This window comes from Zingiber officinale, unplaced genomic scaffold, assembly GCF_018446385.1.
Source record: "Zingiber officinale cultivar Zhangliang unplaced genomic scaffold, Zo_v1.1 ctg187, whole genome shotgun sequence".
NCBI classification, from domain to species: domain Eukaryota; kingdom Viridiplantae; phylum Streptophyta; class Magnoliopsida; order Zingiberales; family Zingiberaceae; genus Zingiber; species Zingiber officinale.
Genome location: NW_024589874.1, coordinates 364309 through 388904, shown reverse-complemented (window position 1 = coordinate 388904; position 24596 = coordinate 364309). Strand labels below are relative to the sequence as shown.

Here is a 24596-nt window from a genome sequence, read left to right as displayed (position 1 = left end):
GCTTCACTCACCAGGATTTTCCAGTCAAGTATCCAGTCAACCTTGACCTACTTGACTCTTCTTCATAATCTCCCCACATGAACAATTGCACCTGAAATCTCCATGTCTTGTCTCCATGTATTTTCAAACATTGAAATCCAAACATCAAGACTCGAGCTTGAACCAATTCAAGCTCAGGCAACCAGGTCAACCTTGACCTAGGGAAATTGCACCAACACGCGGCTCGTCCACAATGCCATCCTTCGCGTATGCCTCGAAGTTGCTTCACTCGGCCATTGTCCTTACTGCCTTGTCCACGATCCCTTGGATGCTCCATCCTTCACCGGACCTGAATTGATCAGGCTGAATCACATGTGTATCCTGCAAACTTGCACACTCACATACACATATTAAATAACGAGGGTAATCCTAACTTAAACCCTTTGCTAAAACACCAAAACACATGGTCTCACGAACCATTTGGATTGCTCCAACAATCTCCCCCTTTTAGATGTTTGGCAATACGTTTAAGTTAGGGAAAACATATAGCAAATAAACATGCTAAAAGAAACAATGGACTTACATTGTCAAGGCTACACACTTGGACTTACACTGCCAAATGGACTTATGTTGCGAAGGCTACACACTTGGACTTACACCGCCGAAACAACATGCAAACATACATTGAAACCTATCACAAGACTCCCCCTACACCTAAGCTCCCCAATAAGCTAGGATTTTCCCATAGGGATTTTTAAGAACCTATCACAAGGCTTCCCCTATGCAAAGACACTTAAGGTTTTCCTAACTAAATACTTCAGGCCTAACATCCAAAAGATTCTCCAACAATATCTCAATTGTTGAAAACTTGTCATCCAAACTGACCATAAACTCATGTATTTATCCCCCATGGATCTTGTTAGAGTGTATACTGAAAGCTTAAGCTTTTGTAAACATTTATTTTGAATAAAGAATCACATTTGGTCAAATTATCTACATTTGTTTGTAGTTTTTCAATTAATTTATATTGTACATAACATAGTATGTGGTGTCACATACAGAAGATAATGTTATCAGTACCTTATAAATTATAAACAGTAGCTCACGACCAAAATGGAAAGGAACAAACCATTGAAAGGTCGTAGTGTAATTAGGTATTAGTTTATCTTAACCATATAATTACACTAGTACACTTAGAGTGTATTGAGTAGGACCATCAGAGGTCGTTCCTTTTATACTGACTTTATAAAGGAACAAAGACCTCAGTTATTATGGAAGTGTGTGCTCTTAATCCTAATATAATAACAAGCGCATATATTTGATATTTATTTCTTTAATTTATCAATGGGTGAGATTTAGTTTGATAAATCAATAAGCCCGATAAGTTGGGAAATGATATCACTTATAGTGTGTGTTGTTGATTATAGAAGGAAACTGTGTCCTAGTGATCTAGGTTGATAATGTCCCCAAGAAGAGCTCATAAGGATTGTCATGTTAAACCCTGCAGGTGGACTTAGTCCGACATGACGATAAGGTTGAGTGGTACTATTCTTGGACTAAGATATTAATTAAATGAGTTGTCAGTAACTCACTTAATTAGTGGACATTCGACATCTTAAACACAGGGAGACTAACACACTCATAATAAGAAGGAGCCCAAAAATGTAATTTGGGATTGGTGCGGTAGTTCAATAATAGTTCTCTAGTGGAATGAATTATTATTGATAAAATTAAGTTGTGTGTTCGGGGCGAACACGAGATGCTTAATTTTATCGGGAGACCAAAACCAATTCCTCCTCTCGGTCCCTATTGTAGCCTCTTATTTATAGAGTACTGTACCCACCTATACCCACCTTCATACCCATGTTGTAGGGGCCGACCAAGCTAGCTTGTGGATCAAGCTAGGGCCGACCAAGCCTTGGTCCATGGGTGACCGGCCCTAGCTTGAACCCAAACTTAGGTGGCCGACCCTATTAAATTAAAAAAGAATTTTAATTTTAAAATTTTCTTATGTGAAAGATATAATTTATTGGAGAGATTAAAAATTAAAATATCTCTTTTATAAGTTTCTACAAAAGATTAAAGAAAGAGATTAAATCTCTTTCCTTATTTGTAGATTGGGAGGATATTTTATTTTTCTTCTTTGTAAATTATTCACATGTTGAAAAATTAAAATTATAAAAATTTCTTTTTATCAACCATGAAGGGATTTTAAAGGGAAATTTTATTTTTTTTTAAATTTCCGAAGACAAATAAGGAATTTTAATTATTGATTGAAAATTGCCTTATTTGCTCTCCATGAGGTGGCCGGCCATGACATGGTTAATTAGGAAATTTTATTTTATTTTTCTTAATTAATTCATGTCAAGGAAAGTTAAGGAAATTTTATTGTAATTAAATTTCCTTATTTGCCAAAGCTAAGGATTATAAAAGAGGGGGTTTTGGGTGCCTTCAAGGTGAACAACCTCTATTACTTTCTCCCTCTTTTCTTCCTTGGTGTGGCCGGCTCTTCCCTTTCTCTTCTCTCCATCCTTGTGGCCGAAACTCACTTCTCTCTTGGAGATCAAGGTGTGGCCGGATTTTAGCTTGGAGAAGAAGGAGAGAAAGCTTGCATCCCTTGGAGCATTGGTGGTGGTTTCTCTTCATCCTTGGAGGTGCTCTTATTGTGGCCGAACCTTGCAAGGAGGAGAAGAAGGTGCTTTGGTGGTTTCTCATCTCGGAAGATCGTTGCCCACACAACGTCCGAGGTTAGAAGAGGAATACGGTAGAAGATCTAGAGGTTTTTGCTTGCAAAAGAAAAGGTATACTAGTATTTAATTTCCGCATCATACTTGTTTTATTTCTTTGTAAAAAGACCAAATACAAGAGGCATGCGATTCTAGTATTTCGAATTTGTTTTAGATGTTGTGTTCTTTTGTTTTTCTTTTCCTTGTGATTTGATTGTTCTTTTTGGTTGACCTAAAGTTATTTAAGGAAATTAAATATTAGCTTTCCTTAAAAGACTTTGTCTAGGCGGTGGTGGTTGTTCCCATATCCAAGAAGGTCATGTGCCTCGCCATGCAGTCCTGGAAGCCAATTTTGGAAATTAATATTTAATGGAATTAATAACCTAGGTGATTTGGATCGAACGTGTTAAGTTCCGCAGGAGATCCAAGTCTAAACCTAAAAGAACAAATAAATTAAACTTTGGATCAAACGTGTTAAGTTTCGCAGGCGATCCAAGTTTAATTTAAAAGAACACATGGTAGCTAGGAAAAGGTTCAGACCTTTGTACAAAATTTTTGTACAGTGGAACCATTAGGTTTTTCGAGTAGCAACCAACAATTGGTATTAGAGCTAGGGTTTTGCCTCTGCGTATTTGGTATTAGTTTAATTATGCACATGTCATACATAATTTAGGCAGGTTAATAGTAGGATGTGCTAACTTTGTGGATGTAAGATCCAACTATTATGGCTTATAGTTATTATGTGTGTGATTGGACCCTTGGACATGTCAAGGGCATTTATTGTGTGTGCATGATTGTATTATAAAATACAGCAGGAGTTGTATTTTGTTTTATTAGGATTTTATTTTTTGATCTAGTTACATGTAAATTCCTTTTATGGAATATAGGATCGATGGATGTAAATTTTATTTTATGTTCGATCTAATTTACATGTACATTCCTTCGAGAAATATAGGATCGAAAAATGTAAAATTCTATTTATGTCGCGGATCGAATCTTGCAAGACGTGGAACCTTTTGAGGACCAGAGGCGCAGTGGAACAAGGAGCAAGATGGATGCGACAACTAGACCCGGTGGTAGTGGCCAAAGATGGCAGTAGCTAGGGATGACGACACACAGAGGACAACAATAGATAAAAGTCATAATAGTTGAAAATTAGTTTTTCTATTTATTGCTTTTATATTGTTCTGTGTATTCATGTTAGTATACATGTTTAGTAGGCTAGCATAGTCAAAATTCCTCACTTTAAATAACTAAGTGGGAGAGGGATTTTAAATAAATTCCACGGTCTCCATTACTGGTTTGTAAGTGATGCAAACAAGCTTGCGCGTTGGCTCAGAGTGCCTTCCTCCATATCGGATGAGCTTGTTTGTGGATCACTAGAACAAACTTCCATTTTGGATGACTATAGGAAGTTAATTAAGAGCGTGTGATCTTCCCCATCGGAAGGGGCACAATCTTATTAATGGACATAGTGTCAAGTAATGGTATACACTTAGGCACGTCTAATAGTATCCTCCCCATCGGAGTCACTGCTATTATTCGTGTGACCAAAGGAAACCAACTATTAATTTTATTTGTCAAAAAGTTAGGTTGAAAAGATAATAAAATTAATGGGTTAAATCCTCCTTTTACAAATGTTGAATTTGTATACGTCCACACTATCGTGGCATACAAAATTCACGGTGTTTTGAGGTGTTGGTTAATTTAAAATAGTATTGTTTGAGGAATCAATATTATTTTAAATTTAGAGTTCTGACCAAAAGTTATTTGTGTTCTTAGGATGACTTTCAACCCACTGGCCATCATACTAAAAGAGAACAGACTTACTGGTCCTAACTACATAGATTGGAAAAGGAACCTGGACATTGTTCTTACTGCTAAAAGCTATAAGTTTGTACTGACTGAACCTTGCCCTGATACACCCAATGGTGAATCTACCCAAGAGGAGATTGAGTATCATAGGAAATGGGTAAAAGCAGATGAGATGGCGCGGTGTTACATTTTGGCTTCGATGTCAAATATATTGCAACATCAGCATCAAGATATACCAATATCCTATGATATTATGAACAATCTCAAGGAACTCTTTGGTCACCAGGATCGGGCCTCTAGGTAAGAAGTCATGAGAAAGATAATGACGGCCACCATGCAAGATGGTACTCCCGTGAGGGATCATATCCTAAAGATGATGGCTTATCTAAATGAAATACAAATCCTTGGAGGAGATATTGATGGGGAAACCCAGATCGATATGATCCTCCAAACGCTACCTAGAAGTTTTGAGAAATTCCGCCTGAATTACAATATGAATAAAAGGGTATATTCATTGACGGAACTACTGACAGAACTTCAGGTAGAAGAAGGTTTGTTTCGTCATAATTCTCAGATTCACTATGCTGAAAATGGTTCTACTTCTAAACCGAAAGGAAAGAAGAAGAAGAAACAAGTTGGATCAGCAAAGAAAGTGAATAAATCTCAGAGTACAGGACCTAAAGCTGGAATAAAGAAACCGAAGGGCAAGTGCTTCATCTGCAAACAGTCAGAGCATTGGAAGGCGGACTGTCCTCGTAGGAATCAAAACAACAAAGGTATATCTCATGCTCTGGTTGTTGAAACATGTTTAGCGGTGTTATCTACCAGCACCTGGTGTGTAGATACGGGAGCCACTGATCATGTCTGCAATTCCTTGCAGGGGTTCCAGGAAACCCGACGACTAACTGAAGGAGAGATTACCGTCTACATGGGCAACGCTACTAAGGTGGCGGCTGTTGCAGTGGGAGACGTCTACTTATCTTTTAATAAGAATAGAATTTTGGTTTTTAGAAATTATCTTTATGTACCCAGTTTTAGAAAGAATTTAATTTCAGTTTCTAAACTGTTTTTGGATGGATATTCAGTTTCCTTTAGTAACGATGTGGTTATTAAGAGAAATAAAGTGATTATCTGTTCTGGTGCATTGGTTGGAAATTTATATACTTTAAATCTAATTTATCCCACAAAGCAAAATATGAAAATTAATAACACATCTTCTAACTCAAATAAGAGAAAAGAACCTTCGGAAATGAACCAAGCATATCTTTGGCATCTAAGGCTTGGTCATATTAACTTAAGTAGGATTCAAAGGCTTATAGCCGATGGAGTCTTGGGTTCATTAAAGTTGGAAAATTTTCCAACTTGTGAATCTTGCTTGGAAGGTAAAATGACTAAGAGGCCTTTTAAGGCCAAGGGGTATAGAGCCAAAGAAGTGTTAGAATTGGTTCATTCTAATTTGTGTGGTCCTATGTCTATCCAGGCGAGAGGTGGTTTTGAATATTTTGTCTCTTTTATAGACGATTATTCAAGATACAGATACATTTACCTAATGCGCCGTAAGTCCGAGTGCTTTGATAAGTTCAAAGAGTACAAGGCTGATGTGGAGAAACAACTAGGTAAAAGTATCAAGACACTACGGTCTGATCGTGGTGGCGAATACCTCTTAGGAGAGTTTAGGAATTACTTATCAGAGGCCGGGATTCAATCCCAATTGTCCGCACCTGGTACACCCCAACAGAATGGTGTGGCAGAACGAAGGAATATGACTCTTATGAAGATGGTTAGATCGATGATGAGTTATTCAGAATTACCAAATTCGTTTTGGGGATATGCTCTGGAAACGACAGCGCACATTCTGAACTTAGTACCTTCTAAATCAGTATCTTCTACTCCCACAGAATTATGGAATGGGTGAAAATCCAGTCTAAGACATATTCGGATTTGGGGTAGTCCAGCACATGTGCTAAAACCAGATGTTGATAAGTTAGAATCTTGTACAGAATTCGCGTGTTTGTGGGTTATCCCAGAGGAACGAAAGGTGGTTTATTTTATAGTCCTAAAGACCAGAAGGTCATTGTTAGCACCAATGCTCAGTTTTTAGAAGAAGACTATATAATGGATCACAAGCCAAGTAGCAAAATCGTTTTAGAAGAACTTAGAGAGGACAAGTCTACTTTAGTACCAACAGTACAAGATGAAGTACCACAAGAGACTGCAACACGTGTCACACATGATACACAACCACAGACAAGATGTGTTTACTTTAGGAGGTGGAGCCATTGCATGGAGGAGTGTTAAGCAGAAATGCGTTTCGGACTCAACCATAGAAGCTGAGTATGTAGCAGCCTCTGAGGCAGCTAAAGAAGCAGTATGGCTCAGGAACTTTCTAATGGACTAAGATGTGATTCCTGGTTTTCCCAAAATCATCACAATTTATTGTGATAATATCGGTGCAGTTGCAAACTCTAAGGAACCACGAGCCCATAAGGCAAGTAAACATATAGAGCACAAGTATCACCTGATACAAGATATCGTGAAGCGAGGAGAAGTTGTCAACGCCAAGATTGCATCAGCAGATAACCTGGCAGATCCTTTCACTAAGGCCCTTCCAGCAAAAGCTTTCGATCGGCATATGGAGGGAATGAGAATCAGATGTATGGTAGCAGATATGACAGCTTAGTTATTAGTATAAGTGGGAGATTGTTAGAGTGTATACTGAAAGCCTAAGCTTTTGTAAACATTTATTTTGAATAAAGAATCACATTTGGTCAAATTATCTACATTTGTTTGTAGTTGTTCAATTAATTTATATTGTAGATAACATAGTATGTGGTGTCACATACAGAAGATAATGTTATCAGTACCTTATAAATTATAAACAGTAGCTCACGACCAAAATGGAAAGGAACAAACCATTGGAAGGTCATAGTGTAATTAGGTATTAGTTTATCTTAACTATATAATTACACTAGTACACTTAGAGTGTATTGAGTAGAACCATCAGAGGTCGTTCCTTTTATACTGACTTTATAAAGGAACAAAGACCTCAGTTATTATGGAAGTGTGTGCTCTTAATCCTAATATAATAACAAGCACATATATTTGATATTTATTTCTTTAATTTATCAATGGGTGAGATTTAGTTTAATAAATCAATAAGCCCGATAAGTTGGGAAATGATATCACTTATAGTGTGTGTTGTTGATTATAGAAGGAAACTGTGTCCTAGTGATCTAGGTTGATAATGTCCCCAAGAAGAGCTCATAAGGATTGTCATGTTAAACCCTGCAGGTGGACTTAGTCCGACATGACAATAAGGTTGAGTGGTACTATTCTTGGACTAAGATATTAATTAAATGAGTTGTCAGTAACTCACTTAATTAGTGGACATTCGACATCTTAAACACAGGGAGACTAATACACTCATAATAAGAAGGAGCCCAAAAATGTAATTTGGGATTGATGCGGTAGTTCAATAATAGTTCTCTAGTGGAATGAATTATTATTGATAAAATTAAGTTGTGTGTTCGGGGCGAACACGGGATGCTTAATTTTATCGGGAGACCAAAACCAATTCCTCCTCTCGGTCCCTATCGTAGCCTCTTATTTATAGAGTACTATACCCACCTATACCAACCTTCATACCCATGTTGTAGGGGTCGGCCAAGCTAGCTTGTGGATCAAGCTAAGGCCGGCCAAGCCTTGGTCCATGGGTGGCCGGCCCTAGCTTGAACCCAAGCTTAGGTGGCCGGCCCTATTAAATTAAAAAAGAATTTTAATTTTAAAATTTTCTTATGTGAAAGATATAATTTATTGGAGAGATTAAAAATTAAAATATCTCTTTTATAAGGTTCTACAAAAGATTAAAGAAAGAGATTAAATCTCTTTCCTTATTTGTAGATTGGAAAGATATTTTATTTTTCTTTTTTGTAAATTATTCACATGTTGAAAAATTAAAATTATAGAGATTTCTTTTTATCAACCATGAAGGGATTTTAAAGGGAAATTTTATTTTTTTTAATTTCCGAAGACAAATAAGGAATTTTTAATTGTTGATTGAAAATTACCTTGTTTGCTCTCCATGAGGTGGCCGGTCATGACATGTTTAATTAGGAAATTTTATTTTATTTTTCTTAATTAATTCATGTCAAGGAATGTTAAGGAAATTTTATTGTAATTAAATTTCTTTATTTGCCAAAGCTAAGGATTATAAAAGAGGGGGTTTTGGGAGCCTTCAAGGTGAACAACCTCTATTATTTTCTCCCTCTTTTCTTCCTTGGTGTGGTCGGCTCTTCCCTTTCTCTTCTCTCCATCCTTGTGGCCGAAACTCACTTCTCTCTTGGAGATCAAGGTGTGGCCGGATTCTAGCTTGGAGAAGAAGGAGAGAAAGCTTGCATCCCTTGGAGCATTGGTGGTGGTTTCTCTTCATCCTTGGAGGTGCTTTTGTTGTGGCCGAACCTTGCAAGGAGGAGAAGAAGGTGCTTTGGTGGTTTTTCATCTCGGAAGATCATTGCCCACACAACGTCTGATGTTAGAAGAGGAATATGGTAGAAGATCTAGAGGTTTTTGCTTGCAAAAGAAAGGGTATACTAGTATTTAATTTCCGCATCATACTTGTTTTATTTCTTTGTAAAAATACCAAATACAAGAGGCATACGATTCTAGTATTTTGAATTTATTTTCGATGTTGTGTTCTTTTATTTTTCTTTTCCTTGTGATTTGATTGTTCTTTTTGGTAGACCTAAAGTTATTTAAGGAAATAAAATATTAGCTTTCCTTAAAAGGCTTTGTCTAGGCGGTTGTGGTTGTTCCCATATCCAAGAAGGTCATGTGCCTCCCATGCAGTCCTGGAAGCCAATTTTAGAAATTAATATTTAATGGAATTAATAACCTAGGTGATTTGGATCGAACGTGTTAAGTTCTGCAGGAGATCCAAGTCTAAACCTAAAAGAACAAATAAATTAAACCTTGGATCAAACGTGTTAAGTTCCGCAGGCGATCCAAGTTTAATTTAAAAGAACACATGGTAGCTAGGAAAAGGTTTAGACCTTTGTATAAAATTTTTGTACAGTGGAACCATTAGGTTTTCCGAGTAGCAACCAACAGATCTCATACATCTAAACGAGTTGACACGGTCAAGAACAGCACTGAAAAACACTATCAGGCTGGTATCAGTTGACTACCCCTTGGTACCAGTCGACTGCCCCTATTGAAATCAACACACAGAAGCATTCTGTGTTCGAAATCTACTGTTACCAGTTGACTGATATCGGTACCAGTCGACTATCCTCATCAAAATGAGCTTACAGAGACATTCTGTGCTCAAAAATACTGTTACCAGTCGACTGGTATCTGCACCAGTCGACTGGCACACTATTTCTGCAAAAATTAACCTTTTCTGGCCAACTTCAGAAATGTACCAGAAATTCCACAGACCTCCAAAAATTCCCAAATTTTATGGAGAGGTCCGTTTTACCCATATCTACTTGGAAAAAATATATTACAAAATGTATCTATCACCAATCCCAAGATTGACACAAAATCCAAAACTAGCTAAATGGTTCAATTGAATCTTGACCTAAAGTCCTAGTTTTGGCTTCCTCTTGATGTATTTGCCCATACCAACCCATAATGCATCCCTACCATTGGTTTATATAACATCTATACATTCAAAACTAATTATCATGCTATATGACCCCAAATGTCATATTTTTTGCATGAAACACAAACCATGTGTGTCAAATCCCTAGGTTTGAGACTCAAGTCCATCTTCAAACCATTTGGCACACTCCATGGCTCCTCTAGACTCCCAAGTAGTACCCACCTGAGATCTATTGGCCATGGGTCCCAAATTGACTCTTTGAGGTCCCCCTAGAGCTCTTAGCCTTAGCTAACTCCCTAGGTGACTCATCCACAATCGCTAGGCCACATCGGTGCACCTCCGGTGACACTTGGCCTACAAACCTAACCTTTTTAACCTTGGACACCTTGTCCTTGGTTAACTTCTCCTTACCTTGAAATGACTTTCCCTTTCCATTTATTGGTTTCTCCTTTCTATAGTCATATGTGAACCTAGCATATGAATTTTCCTTAGCCTTGGAGACATTAGATCGGTATCCCAAACCTGATCTATTGTTGTTGGGTCTTTGGCTACCCAACACCATACCTAAACCCTTAGATCCAACATTGAATCTTTCTAGGGTTTTCTCCAACTTATCAAGCTTTGCCTTCAAAGCTTGATTTTCCCTTTCTAGGTTCCTAAACCTAGAATCGACATGTCCACCATGGACATTCCTAGACCTCCCCTTTCTAGGCATATGTTTCCCCTTCTTGGGATGAATGCCTAGGTTCTCCATTACTTTCTTCTCCTTAGGTAATGAGAATTTAACTTTATTTGGTCTATCATGCATAGGTATCCTAGGATTATGATCGATATTTACCCTCTTCCTATCATGATATTTAAATCCAAAATTTTGCATGGGCATACTATGATTAACAAAATCATTTCTCTTAGCATGCATGGAAGAATGAAAGTTTGACTTCAAATTTAAACTAGGGTTTACCTTACCCTTTACCTTTGGAGCTCCCCCTTGACATGAGCCTCCATTCTTCCTCCACTTCTTTTCCCACATCCTCAAATGCGCCAACTTCTTGAGCTCTCTCTTCCTTGGGCATTTGGTGTGGTAGTGCCCCATTTCACCACACGTGAAGCATCTAATGTGCTTCTTCTCCTTCCTCTTCTTGGCACCATCATTCCTACAACCTACATTAGTATCTAAAATAATTTGAGTAGGTTTAGGAGTTACCTTCTTCTTACCCATTGGACACCTACTCTTGTAGTGTCCCTTCTCATTGAATTTGAAGCAAATGATGTGGTCTTTTAACTTCACTTCGGTGGAGATGCTCACTAGGTTGGTTTCCAAGACTTCTTCTTCTTCTTCTTCTTCTTCTTCTTCACTTGTCTTGGAATCTTTCTCAATTCTTGAGGATGTAGATGATACTTCCTCATTCTCCTTCTCCTCCTCGGATGTTGAGCATGGATCAACTTCCGGTTGCTCCACCTCCTCTCCTTGAGCAATTGGACTCATTTCCTTGGGCTCTTCTTCTTCTTGTGTAGACATAGGTTCTTCCCAAGAAACCTTCTTTATCTTGCTCCACAAATCATGGGTGTTCTCGTATTCGCCTACACAACTCATCACATTAGAAGGCAACATATCTATTAAAATTGATATTACCTTATCATTTGCCTTCGATCGTGCGGTTTGCTTCTCCGTCCAATATCGTGGTTGGAGCTTCTTCCCTTTCTTGTCTATTGGGACTTCAAACGGGTCCTTGATCACCATTATGGTGTCCCAATCCATATTGAAGAAAACTTCCATCTTCATCATCCAAAATGTGATGTCCCCAAGGCTTCCTCCTTCAAACTTTGGAGGTTCAATCAAGCCGGTCATCTTCTTGTAGCTGCTCTTCTCCGGGGTTATTCCGGTGAAGTACAAACCTCGCTCTAATACCACTTGTAGGTGATCGGTGGCCGTCTTGAAGGGGGGGGTTGGATAGATGGCGCCCCCAAATCGAATGCTTCCTATGTATTTGTTAGTTGTGAAAGCGGAAATACAATAATACAAACACAAATATGAAAGCTAAATACTAAAGGAAAGAATGCAAACAAATACACGTCGATGTAACGTGGTTCAGAGATAACTTGCTCCTACTCCACAGTTGTCCGTAAGGTGGACGATCCCTCAATCCGTTGGTGGATTAGTCCCCGGAAACTCCGGCTAGCTCAAACCTCCTTGTGGGTGGAGAAACCTCACCACAACACTCACCAACAACACTTGGACACAAGGGAAACCTTGAGCACTTAGTAACTACTAATTAAGCTTTAACCAAGTCTAATTTATTCACCTTGGTCGGCCATCCCAAGTTCCTTCTTATAGAGCTTGGAAGAAATCAGAAAGCTGATTTGCCTGTTACTAGTCGACTGGTCATTGCACCAGTCGATTGGTGCCAGCCCAACGGCATGCCAAGGACTATCTACCAGTCGACTGGTCCCAAGACGAGACGACTGATCCCAGTTGTTTCAGGCACAGAGAGCTTCTGTGCTCACCACCAGTCGACTGATCCTAGTACCAGTCGACTGGTACAACCCTATACCTAGGGTTCCCATCCCGAGTACATTTCTCTCAGCACTCAGACCCTTACAACTCACTTGACTCTTCTCTGCAGCTTTGACCTCTTACCTTCAAGCCTACTTCCTTTGGCTCTCATCCCTCAGATGCATCCAAGCCCATGGCTCATCCACAATGTCATCCTTCGCGTATGCCTCGAAGTCGCTTCCCTCGGCCATTGTCTTTGCTGCCTTATTCACAGTCCCTCGGATGCTCCATCCTTCACCGGACCCGAAGCCATCAAGCTGAATCACATGTGCATCCTGCAAACCTGCACACTCACAAACACATATCAAATAACGAGGCTAATCCTAACTTAAACACTTTACCAAAACATCAAAACACATGGTCGCACGAACCATTGGGATTGCTCCAACAGAATAGTGATCCAGATCCGACAATTCCTTGGGATTTTCTAACTCACCGGAACCCTAACTTCACATCTTCAGAACTTTGATGACCATCACTGCCATCTTCACATTTATGATCAGTCCTCAGTCATCGTAGAATTTAGAGGTAGTAATCCTAAACATTTCACACCATTCTATGTTTTACAAATACAAGCAAGTTATACCATTGATATTTTATGAGATACTAGCTACCTAGATCTATAGGAACATGTTGTCTATGGTAGATCTTAAGCTAAGTCCATTTCAGCTTGATAAGAAGTAAAACAAAATTCTTTATGAGATTAAAATACTATAATTTTTGAAATCATATTTTGAAACTAATAAACATGAAAATATGATTGGAACAACTCCTAGTCTAATTGTTCAAAAATTAGCTCCCCCTAGGTTAGAGCTCTAACAGTTATACTATTATTACAAAATAACATATATGTATGCATGAACATATGAACATACTAGTATACACAAGATAATAGTTATACTATTATTACAAAACCTCATTGATTCAATGAAGGAAAGAACATAATAAACAGTGGCAGTAGAACAAAAAAAAATAACTCAAACATAAATCTAAACTCGAGTGAAATCGATAGTCAGAGTAGGATCGAGACGTGCTAGAGGGGGAGGTGAATAGCACTCGTGGCTTTTTCACTTTTCGTAAACACAATCAGAGATAAACACAACGGAATAAGAACAAGTAGAGAAAACAACGACACAAGTTGGTTAGTTGGTTTTACTTGGTTAGGAGCTTGTGACGACTCCTACTCCAAGGCCCACACTCATTGAGTATTTACTTTGGAAAATTCACTAATAAATCAGAGAATTGCAAGTACAATAATTTAAATACAATAATTAAAATTATACCGACTGATATGGGTTAGGATAAGTGGACCCTTTGCAAGAGAGAAAAAGGGACAATAAGGAAGACAGAAAAAAGGTTTGACTTGGTAAGAGTGTTGCTACACGTTGGACAGGCAGAGACCGGTCGAACATAATGGACCGGCCGAGCATATGAGTTCGACAAGCAAAGACCGGCAAAGTGGAAGAGACCGACCGAACATAGAAATAGTTAGCCTTATGCTATCCAGAAGGCTTATATACGCTTGACTGGTTAATCTCGGTCGATAAAGTAGAACCGGTCGAGCTCAATAGATCGTCCGAGCACAGAGACATTTAGTCTCGCACGATCCTTAGCATACGACCGACCGAGGGAAGGTCTATCGGGCAATAGTATTTGTATATGCTCGACTGGTTAATCTCGGTCGATAAGGTAGGACCGGCCGAGCTCAATAGACCGACCGAGCACAGAGGCATTTAATCTCGCACGATTCTTAGCCTACGGCTGACCAAGGGAAGGTCTACCCAACAATAGTGTTTATATACGCCCGACTGGTTAATGTCGGTCGATAAGGTAGGACCTGCCGAGCTCAATAGACCGGCCGAGCATGGAAAGTAGATCGAGCATAAAGGTCTTCAACCTGGCAAAGTTTCTGGCATATTTATAATTATAAAGTCCTGGTCGGGTATAATTATCCGATCGAGTATAGAATATCGGTCGAGAGTAGCACAACAAAAGATATTCCACATATATATAGAATTTCTAGGAAATGAATTGAGTGAGAACCTTAGCGAATCTCGGTTACTTACCTTTTCTCCAAGATTCGAAAGTCCGGTGATAATTTCCTTAATCTTTGAGTGCAGATGTGCGACTATTCCGTTTTCTTCAAGTCACAAGTTGGTGAGCTGGTCACAAGTTGGCTTCAAACGTTCCTTCGTGCAGCTTAAGGAACTTTTCCCACAGTTCCTTTGCTGAGTCGTAGTTGTCGATCCGGTTGACTTCTTGTGGCGGAAGAATGCTCAGCAGATGAAATTCTGCCTTGTCGTTTGCCATGTAGTCGGCCTGCTCCTTTTTCATCCATTGATATTTTTCTTTATCTTTTGGTGCTATAAAACCAAACTCTATTATTAATAATAAATCAAAATCAATTTTAAAAAATACCTGCTGTAGCTTTTTCCAGCTAGCGAATTCCCCTTCGAATTTCAGCGGGTAGATGCTTAGTCCGACCATTGATTCGGTGCTTCGTTCGGCGATTAGTCCTCCTGAAGCGTCCTGGCTCTGATACCACTTGTTGGACCACGTTGGCCGGCTAGAAGGGGGTTGAATAGCCCTGCAAAAGTAAAAGAAAACTACCCTTCTCAAACTCTCAGAATAACACTTGTATAAAATAAATAAAAGCAATAAACTAAAAGAGGCGGCACAGGATTTGACTTGGTTATAACTAGGGAGGTTGTTAATCCAAGAAATGTGTCACACTAGTATCTCCTTCAGGCGGAGAAGCCTCTTACAACAATGACGCACAGAAAAATATAAGCTAAACTCTAAAGAAAGCGTACAAGTATTGGAAATGCTAATTGCTTGTTTTAATTTAGCTTCTTGGACTAAGACTATATTTATAGCCTTGGTCGGGGTGCTTTGAAGGGTTCCAGGTGCCTGAGAGGGGATAAAACTTTATCCCTTCTCGCATAGATCATGTTTGACCATGGCCAGGATAAAACTTCAGGTCCGGGCGCCCGGAAGGGTTCCGGGCGCCCCAGACTGGTCCAGGCGCCCAGAATGGTTCCGGGTGCCCGAAAGACAATAGTCAACAAAGTTGACTTTTGGTCCGGTCCCTCTGCTCCGGTGCTACTCGCCTTGGTCTGGGTCTTCCGCTCCGGCTCCGCTCGTTTAGATGATTTCAGCCAACCGAAATAAGGCTCACCCAAACCCAATTTCGACCTTCTTGAGCAACCTTGTGTTAGGATGTATACTAAAAGCCTAGCTTTTTGTAAATATTTATTTAAGAATCACATTGGTCAAATCTCTATATTTATGTTAAATGTAGTTGTCCATTTAATTTATATTGTAGATAACATGGTGTGTGGTGCCATACAGAAGATCGTGTTATCATTTCCTTATAAATTATAAATAGTAGCTCACAACTAAGATGGAATGGGGCAAACCATTGGAATGATTGTAGTGTAATTTGGTATTAGTTTATCTTAACTATAAAATTACACAATACACTATGTGTGTATTGAGCAGGACCATTTGAGGTTATTTTTTTATACTGACTACAAAAAAGAACAAAACCTCTGTTATTATGGATGTGCGTACTCTTAATCATGATATAATAACAAGCACATATACTTAATATGTATTTCTTTAATTTATTAATGGGTGAGATTTAGTTCGTTAAATCAATAGGCCCGATAAGTTGGGAAATAATATTATTTATATGGTGTGTTGTTGATTATAGAAGGAAAATGTGTCCTAGTAATCTAGGTTGATGATGTCCCCTTGAGGAGCTTATAAGGATTGTCATGTAAACCCTGCAGGTGGACCTAGTCCGCCATGACAATGAAGTTGAGTGGTACTACTCTTGGATCTAGATATTAATTAAGTGAATTGTCAATAACTCATTTAATTAGTGGACATTCGATATCTTAAACATAGGGAGATTAATGCACTCATGATAAGAAGGAACCCATAATGTAATTTGGGATTGGTACGGTAGTTCAATAATAACTCTTTAGTAGTATAAGTTATTATTGATGAACTTGAATTGGGTGTTCGGGGCAAACACAGGAAGCTCAAGCTCATCGGAAGACCAAAACCAATTTCTCCTCTCGGTCCCTGTTGTAGCCTCTATAAAGCCTTGTATCCACCCTGAGCCCATCTTCTAGTCAATGTTGTAGCCGGCCAAGCACATCTTGATGTCCAAGATGTGGTCGGCCAAGTCCTTCATAAAGCCCAAGCAGGGGCTGGCCAAGCCATGCTTGGTGAACAAGCATGGGGCCGACCAAAGTAAAAGGAAAAGGAAATTTTTGATTAAAAATAAAATTTTATTAAAATCTTTCCTTATTTGTAGTTATCTACAATGGTTAAAAGAGAGATTTTATTTTTATTAAAATCTTTTCTTTTTTGTAGTTATCTACAATGGTTAAAAAATATATTTTAATTTTGTTTAAAACTTTTTCTTTTATAGCCATCTACTAAGAGAATTTTAAAAGAGAGATTTTAATCTTTCCTTTTATAACCATCCACATGGTTTTAAAAGAGAGTTTCAAATTTTAAAATCTTTCTTTAAAAGAGAGATTTTAATTTTTGATAAAACTTTCCTTTTTGGTAACCATGATTTAAAAGAAAAGTTTTAATTTTAATCTTTCCCTTTTTGTAGATGTCTACATGATTTAAAAGAGAGAGATTAATTTTAAAACTTTCCTTTATTGCCATGTACAATAGGAAATTTAAAAAAGAGATATTTTAATTGTTGTTAAAAAAAAAAATTAAAGGAAGGCCACAAATAAGGAAGTTTTAATTATGTTTAAAACTTTTCTTTTTTGCCATGAGCAAGGATTATAAAAGAAGAGGAGGTGATGCCTTATGGTGAAAAAAAACACATATTATTATTCTCCTCTTCTCCTTGCTTGTGGTCGGCCCTCTCCTTCTCTCTTCCCTTAAGGCCAGCGGCATCTATATTCCCTTCTTCCTCCTTTTCTTCCTTCTAAGGCCGGAGCTTGAAGAAGAAGAAAGGAGAAGACAAGAAGTACCTAGGTGGCCGGTTGCTTGGAGGGGAAGAAGAAGAGAAGGAGTTTCCTATTTTTGGCATCCCTTGGTGGCTCGAGAGTCTTGGAGGAGAAGAAGTGGTTCGGGTGGATTCCATCTTGGTAGATCGTTGCCCACACAACGTCCAAGAGGAGGAGAGGAATACAATAGAAGATCAAGAGGTCTTTAGCTACAAAGAAAGGTATAACTAATTAATGGTTTCCGCTTCGAATTAATTAATTAGTTTTCTTTGCATGAATTCTGAAACACCAACACAAGAGGCTAGCGATTTTATGTTTCGATTTCGTGCTATCGATTTTGTATTTTGATTTTGCGTTTCGATCATGTGTTTCTATTGTGGTCTCTGTAGTTAAACCTAGGGTTACTATAAGAAGTAAAATATCGATTTCTTTGAGAGGCTTTGTCTAGGAAGTGGTGGATGATCCCATAACCAAGAAGGTCTAGTGCCTCGCCATGTTTAACCTGGAAGTCAATCTTTGAAATAGATATTCAATCAACCTCTGTAATATGATTTAACTTAGGAAGATCACATTGGTTTAATTTGGAGTAAAAATGTTAAGCATTGTTTCCAATCCAAGTTTAACTTCTGTAGATCAACTTGGATTAATAATGCTAAGTATCGTTTACAATCCAAGTTTAACTTCAGTAGAGCACATGGGTAGCTAGGTTAAGTTCTGTGCTTGTATAAAATTTTTATAAAGGGGAAACAGAGTGATGTTCCGAGTAGCAACCAACACCTTCCACTCCGGCTTCTCGTCCCTCGGAAATGTCGCGCGCCTCCTTCTCGTCCGCCCACGTACTCTTCCGCAGCACCTCATACCTCAAAAGCACCGAGCCCGTCGGCTCTCTCCCATGTCGTCCTTCTCGCTAGCTGCGTCTTTTGCTCGAGTTCTTGTGCTCCTAAGCTCCTGCACACTTAGACACAAGGTTAAAATACCACAGTACCTAACTTAACTTATTGATCACATCAAAATAACCTTGGGATTCCAACAATATTACTTTTGGCTTACAGGCTCAATCTTATTAGTCTTATAATATAACTCTTAGTATAAAAATGCCCGACCCTAACAACAAGGCAAATTGGGAGGATTTATCAATCCACTTGATGCTAAGATATACAAAATAAACCTAAACAACCCTAATGTTGGTAGGGTAAATAGGGTTTAGTGCCGACCAATATAAGATCTAGTCTAAACTTCCAGTTCCCAGCATAGTAGTGTAGGGGTAAGTCTTATTATATATGGCTGCTCGGTCTAAAGTATCCAACGGACCTATAGTTGAGCTCCCAACTTCCCAGCAAAAGCACTCTGAGAATACTACTGGTTGGGCGCAACATCATTTGAACTTAAAGGACAACTCATTTCTCACTATTACAATACAGCTTAGTATATAGTCTGGTCATCCTAATTGTCGGTCAAACTGAATGGACTCAGTCCCCCATCCTTGTTAGTATTGGTGGAGCAGAGCCAGCAAGAGGCGAGTGAATTGGCTTAAAAAACCAACCCCTTTCTCGATCCTTTGATTAGATTAGATTAGCACAATATTAATAATGAATTAATTGAATAACTAAATAAAAGAAAGTAAGTGAATAATTTTATTTACTTAGTTACAACCTAGGTGGTTGTGAATCCAATGCGTTAAAGAAAACTCCATTAGAATTCTCCTTTGTTGCAGGCGGAGAAGCCTCTTACAGAAGTTGGTAACTCAAAAGAAAGACAAGGAAAGTGCACAATACTTGTTGTTCAAGTTGTTGAATTATTCCTAACTTCAGAGGATTTTTTATAGCCCCTAGAAAATTTCATCCGAAGCTGGATGATGCCTTCAATAGGGTGGAAGGAATCTCCAGCGTGGCAAATCTTATCGCCAAAGATAAAATTTTATCTTCGGCTAATAGATGGGGAAGAAGCCTTCAATAGGTTGGATGACGCCTTCGCACTATTCATCTAAGGTGCCTTCCAGCCATGGAAGGCGTCTTTCAAAAGGCAACTCAGCTGAAAAGTTGATCTCTTCACGTAGTTCTTCACATAGGTGATTCTCCGGCTAACCGGAGTTGAGGTCACTCGAACCCCACTCCGACCTTCTCTTCGAGTAGCCCTTCTCCCCAGCTTCTCGTCCCTCGGTTCGCCGTGCGCGTCCTTCTCGTTCGCTGGTGTACTCTTCCATAGCATCTCATCCTTCGAATACACCGATCCCGCCAACTCTCTTCCCGTGTCATCCTTCTCGCTAGCTGTATCTTTCGCTCGACTTCTTGTGTTCCTAAGCTCTTGCACACTTAGACACAAAGATTAAATACAACATGACCTAACTAAACTTAGTTGACACATCAAAACTACTCCAGGATACTAGCAGTAAGTCTCCTATTACATATAATCGATCAAATAAGGGTCCGGTTGGATCACCTCCAAGAGACAACATTGTCAAGAAATCATAACAACCAGTCAGAGAATAACAGCTATTCATTAAGGAATATTCTAATATCTGACATATACAAGCAATAGAACCTTATTATGAGATAGGCTACTCAACTTCTATCATTATTACAGAGGTTATAAAAGAGTATTCATACACGTATAACGGAAGATTTCTCGGAGGAAGACTATACGCCTTCGATCACCCAACAGCTTCTGGCACCGAATATTCCTTGTATGACATTACTATATCATAGTATAGTTACCGATTGATACTCGTGCATTTACATCACATTTCAGTTATATACTTAGATTTGTACCTATAAGTACACTCCTGTATACCTACGCAAGTGTATATATGTTAACGAAACTATACCTACATACATGTGATAGATATCATATCCTAACAGAGGAGTAGAGTATTCCATTGGGTAGATCCTGAATATACATTTGTTGTAGTGTTGTATATATGGAAATTATAAACAAGGTAGATCTTGAATATAAATGATTCCTTATTTTTTTTAATTATTGACGGAATCAGTATTCCATCGGTAAATATCGATTGTTTTTCAACCAAAACAACATGGCTATCGGTAATATCAAAATGAACTTTTCGACAGAAACACCATTTTGATATTACCGATGGAAAGATTGTTTTCGTCAGGAAAATTTGCTATTGAAAATAAATTTTCATAGTAAATTTTACCAACGGACCTAAATTTCATTGGTAAAATCATTTTCGACAAATCACCTCTTGACAAACAATTTTCTGTCATAATTTTGTCCCTAAACTACTTCACTAACAAAATTACTATAGAATATTCCGTTGGTAATCTTAATTTTTTTTTGTAGTGTTAGAAATTGAGAATGAACACATGAAAGCCATTGCTTGGGAAAAAGGAGCTAAATCTACCCTTGAACATGTAGCACACATCTCTATGTTTGAAAAAGAAAATTAAGGTGAGAACAAGCTATTATGACCTTTTTAAATGGTTACATGACAAATTACTTTATTAAGTCAATTATACTGGTTATAATAACCCATGCATAGTAACGATAATATTGATAATATATATGATATTCAAATGTCTCCTATATATCTAATTGTTGTTATCCATCCAGAATTGAGCTTGGAGTCGGTCAACAATCTTCTGATCCACTTGGAAAGCCTTAGCGAGAACTTCGCCGGATATGGAGGGTTTTGAGCCAAAAACTGCATTTGCAACGGTTATGGTACCGGGGTTTTGGCTACTTAGAGCAACGATTGCAATAGCTCTTGTATGGCCATGGTTGAATTGGAAGTGGACAAGGCCTTGAGGGAACGCAAACACATCGCCCTTCTTCAGAATCTTGGTGAAAAGGCGATTGGTTTGGCCGATGTTGGATGTCACAAAGCCAACATAGAGCTCTCCTTCTAGCACGGTGAGGATCTCAGTGGCGCGAGGGTGAGTGTGGGGTGGGTTGAGTCCTCGAGGGGCGAAGTCGATGCGAGCCATGGAGATGCCGAGCGTGTTGAGCCCAGGAATTGTATTCACATTGACTGCACGGACGTTGGAGCCTAGCTTGTTTATGGTGTTGCCGGGCTTGTCGAGGCCATAGGTGAAGAAGTCTTCGGCTTTCACGTCATCCATGCTCTTGCAAACGAATCCATTGACAAACACTGTAAATCAAGGAACCAATGAATATATAAGATGTAATTAGACAAGCCACTCTAAATTAAATCAACCAAGCTAAGCTAAGCTAAGCTAAGGGAGAAGAAGTTATGTTTATAAACCTTTGGAGCTGTTATCGGCGACGCAAAAGTCTTGAAGTGGACTAGGATCAGATGCCCATACTACACGAGAGGTAGCCAATTGCAAAGCAAAGAGAGCAGCAATGACCAGAAGAATTTTAGCCGTCATCTTAGCTAATTAATTTGTTTAGGAGATTAATATATAAAAGAGTAGAAACGCTGCAATGAATGATATGCGAATAGGTTAGAGGAAAGGGATGTATATATATATAGACTATCAGACTAGAAGGTTTGAACTAATCTTACCTTACTTTGACTTTGACTTATTATAAATGTATAATTCAAATATGAACATTAATGGGAACGTGGATATTAGTTAAGTACAAGCCAATATAATCAATTAATTAATACGATGATAAACGCATTATATTGTATTGCCCATTCTAATTTGCTTCTATGTTGGCCAAGTAAATTAATATAAAGGACGTAGAGGATCACTAAGTCAATTAGCTTTAATTAATTGTGCATGTCTTGTATTTGGTAGCTAGCACCATATGATATGGTCAAATTCTCAGGCGAAAATTAAACTTTTAATTGGTCAAGTAATAAGATAAGACCAAGTAGTTAATTACTCTGATGATTAAGGAGCAGGTGAAGACTGAGCATGTCATGCGCTTTTAGTTTACCATTTCATGATCTCTCTTCTCACACACGCTACCAAATGAAAGCAGAGCAGGGCAGGGAAGAATGTTTCAACTTTCAAGCCTAGTACTTCTTCTCTATATAAACCTATTAATGCATGCATAGCAATACCAATATACCATTGCTCAGCTCAGTGATACAATTAATCAAAGACATGGCTATGAAACTGCTCCTCGTCGCACTCCTCGCCTTGGCTTTCGCTCATGCTGTATTGGCTTCAGATCCTAGTCCCCTTCAGGACTTCTGCGTCGCAGATGATAGCTCCAAAGGTGCATAGCTTTACAATTAATTAAGCTAAGCGCTTTCATTTCCATTTTCCAGTACGCATGCATGCATATGTTTACCAATCGGACCTTACCTTTTCGCAGTGTTCGTCAACGGCGCCGTATGCAAGAACATGAACGACGTCACAGCCGACGACTTCTACACTTCTGGCCTCGACAAGCCCGGCAACACCGTCAACAATGTCCGCTCCAACGTCACCGCCGTCAACGTGAATAAGATCCCCGGGCTGAACACCCTCGGCATCTCCTTGGCTCGCATAGACTTCGCGCCTAATGGGCTCAACCCTCCTCACACCCACCCTCGCGCCACTGAGATCCTCGTCGTGCTAGAAGGAGAGCTCTACGTCGGCTTTGTGACGTCCAACATCGGCCAAACCAACCGCCTCTTCACTAAGAATTTGAAGAAGGGTGACGTCTTTGTGTTCCCCCAAGGCCTCATCCACTTCCAACTCAACACGGGCAAATACAATGCCGTTGCGCTCGCCGGTCTCAGCAGTCAAAACCCGGGCGTCATTACCATTGCCAAGGCTGTGTTCGGATCGACGCCGCCCATTTCCGATGATGTGCTCGCCAAGGCTTTTCAGGTGGACAAACGCCTCGTTGACCGGCTCCAAGCTCAACAATGGACGGACAACAACAATTAGCAACTTTCACTTTCTCAACCAACCCGAACTCACTCGCTTAATTAATTAATTAATTAATTAATTGCCAATAAATCATCTGCATGATGTATTCGTTGTTGTTACTCTACCTTGCAATTCTGTTGCTTTACTATTTTTGGATTCCAAATCAATAAAAGAAGCTAAGGGAAAAATAAAGAATAATCATTTATCTTTGAATGTTAACCGTGCTACTTCATCATTCGTGCAGCTAATGTCTCTCTAACAAATGATATCCCAAGCTATGAAAATTTCTCTGTTTATGGAAGTCTCCCCCGAACTCCTACTATCCTAGGCTATGAGAACCTCCTTGCCCATGGAAGTCTCCCCTACACTCCTACTATCTCACCCTGTAAGAACCTCCCTGCCTATGGAAATGTCCTCTGAGCCTCAATTATGGCTGCAAGAACCTCTCTGCCTGTGGAGATATCCCGTGGACCTCAACTATCCTAGGCTACGAGAGCCTCCTTGCCTTTGGATATATCCCCTGGACTTCAATTATCCCAGGTTGCCAGAGTCTTCCTGCCTTTGAATATCTCCCCTGACCTCAACTATCCTAGGCTACGAGAACCTCCTTGCCCATGGAAGTCTCCCCTAGACTCCTACAATCTCAAGCTGTAAGAACCTCCCTGCCTGTGGAAATCTCCTCTGAACCTCAATTATGGCTGCAAGAACCTCTCTGCCTGTAGAGATCTCCCGTGGACCTCAACTATCCTAGGCTACGAGAGCCTCCTTGCCGTTGGATATATCCCCTGGACTTCAATTATCCCAGGTTTCCAGAGCCTTCCTACCTTTGAATATCTCCCCTGACCTCAACTATCCTAGGCTACGAGAGTCACCCTGCCTTTGAAGATATTCCTTGTACCTCAACTATCCTAGGCTGCGAGAGCGTCCCTACCTTTGAAGATTGATCCTGTCAGAGTACTGAGTCAATGGACGCTGGGGACGTGACACTCCTGTTGATTGGTCGAAGACTCCAAAGTCCTAGATCCCTTGTCGTTGTGGACCTGCAAACACAGTGCCGAGACGGGGAGGGGTTCCCCGGCGATGGCCCTCCGACGCTCAAGTCAAACCTCCGACAGAAAGAAAGAAAGAAAGAAGTAGAGCAGA

At 39.3% G+C, this 24596-nt stretch overlaps 2 protein-coding genes across 2 annotated transcripts; one reads left to right on the top strand and one right to left on the bottom strand.

The window, feature by feature from the left end:
• Positions 1 to 21051: 21051 nt before the first annotated feature.
• LOC122036672 (putative germin-like protein 2-3) lies at positions 21052 to 22070 on the bottom strand. The gene is made up of 2 exons (XM_042596071.1): positions 21884 to 22070; positions 21052 to 21769 (listed from the first exon to the last, which is right to left on the bottom strand). Exons 1-2 carry the CDS (start codon positions 22008 to 22010, stop codon positions 21210 to 21212), a joined length of 687 nt encoding a protein of 228 aa, XP_042452005.1. The 5' UTR covers positions 22011 to 22070; the 3' UTR covers positions 21052 to 21209.
• A 584-nt stretch (positions 22071 to 22654) lies between these two features.
• LOC122036668 (putative germin-like protein 2-2) lies at positions 22655 to 23639 on the top strand. Its single transcript, XM_042596066.1, has 2 exons — positions 22655 to 22812; positions 22912 to 23639. Exons 1-2 carry the CDS (start codon positions 22698 to 22700, stop codon positions 23469 to 23471), a joined length of 675 nt encoding a protein of 224 aa, XP_042452000.1. The 5' UTR covers positions 22655 to 22697; the 3' UTR covers positions 23472 to 23639.
• Positions 23640 to 24596: the final 957 nt, after the last annotated feature.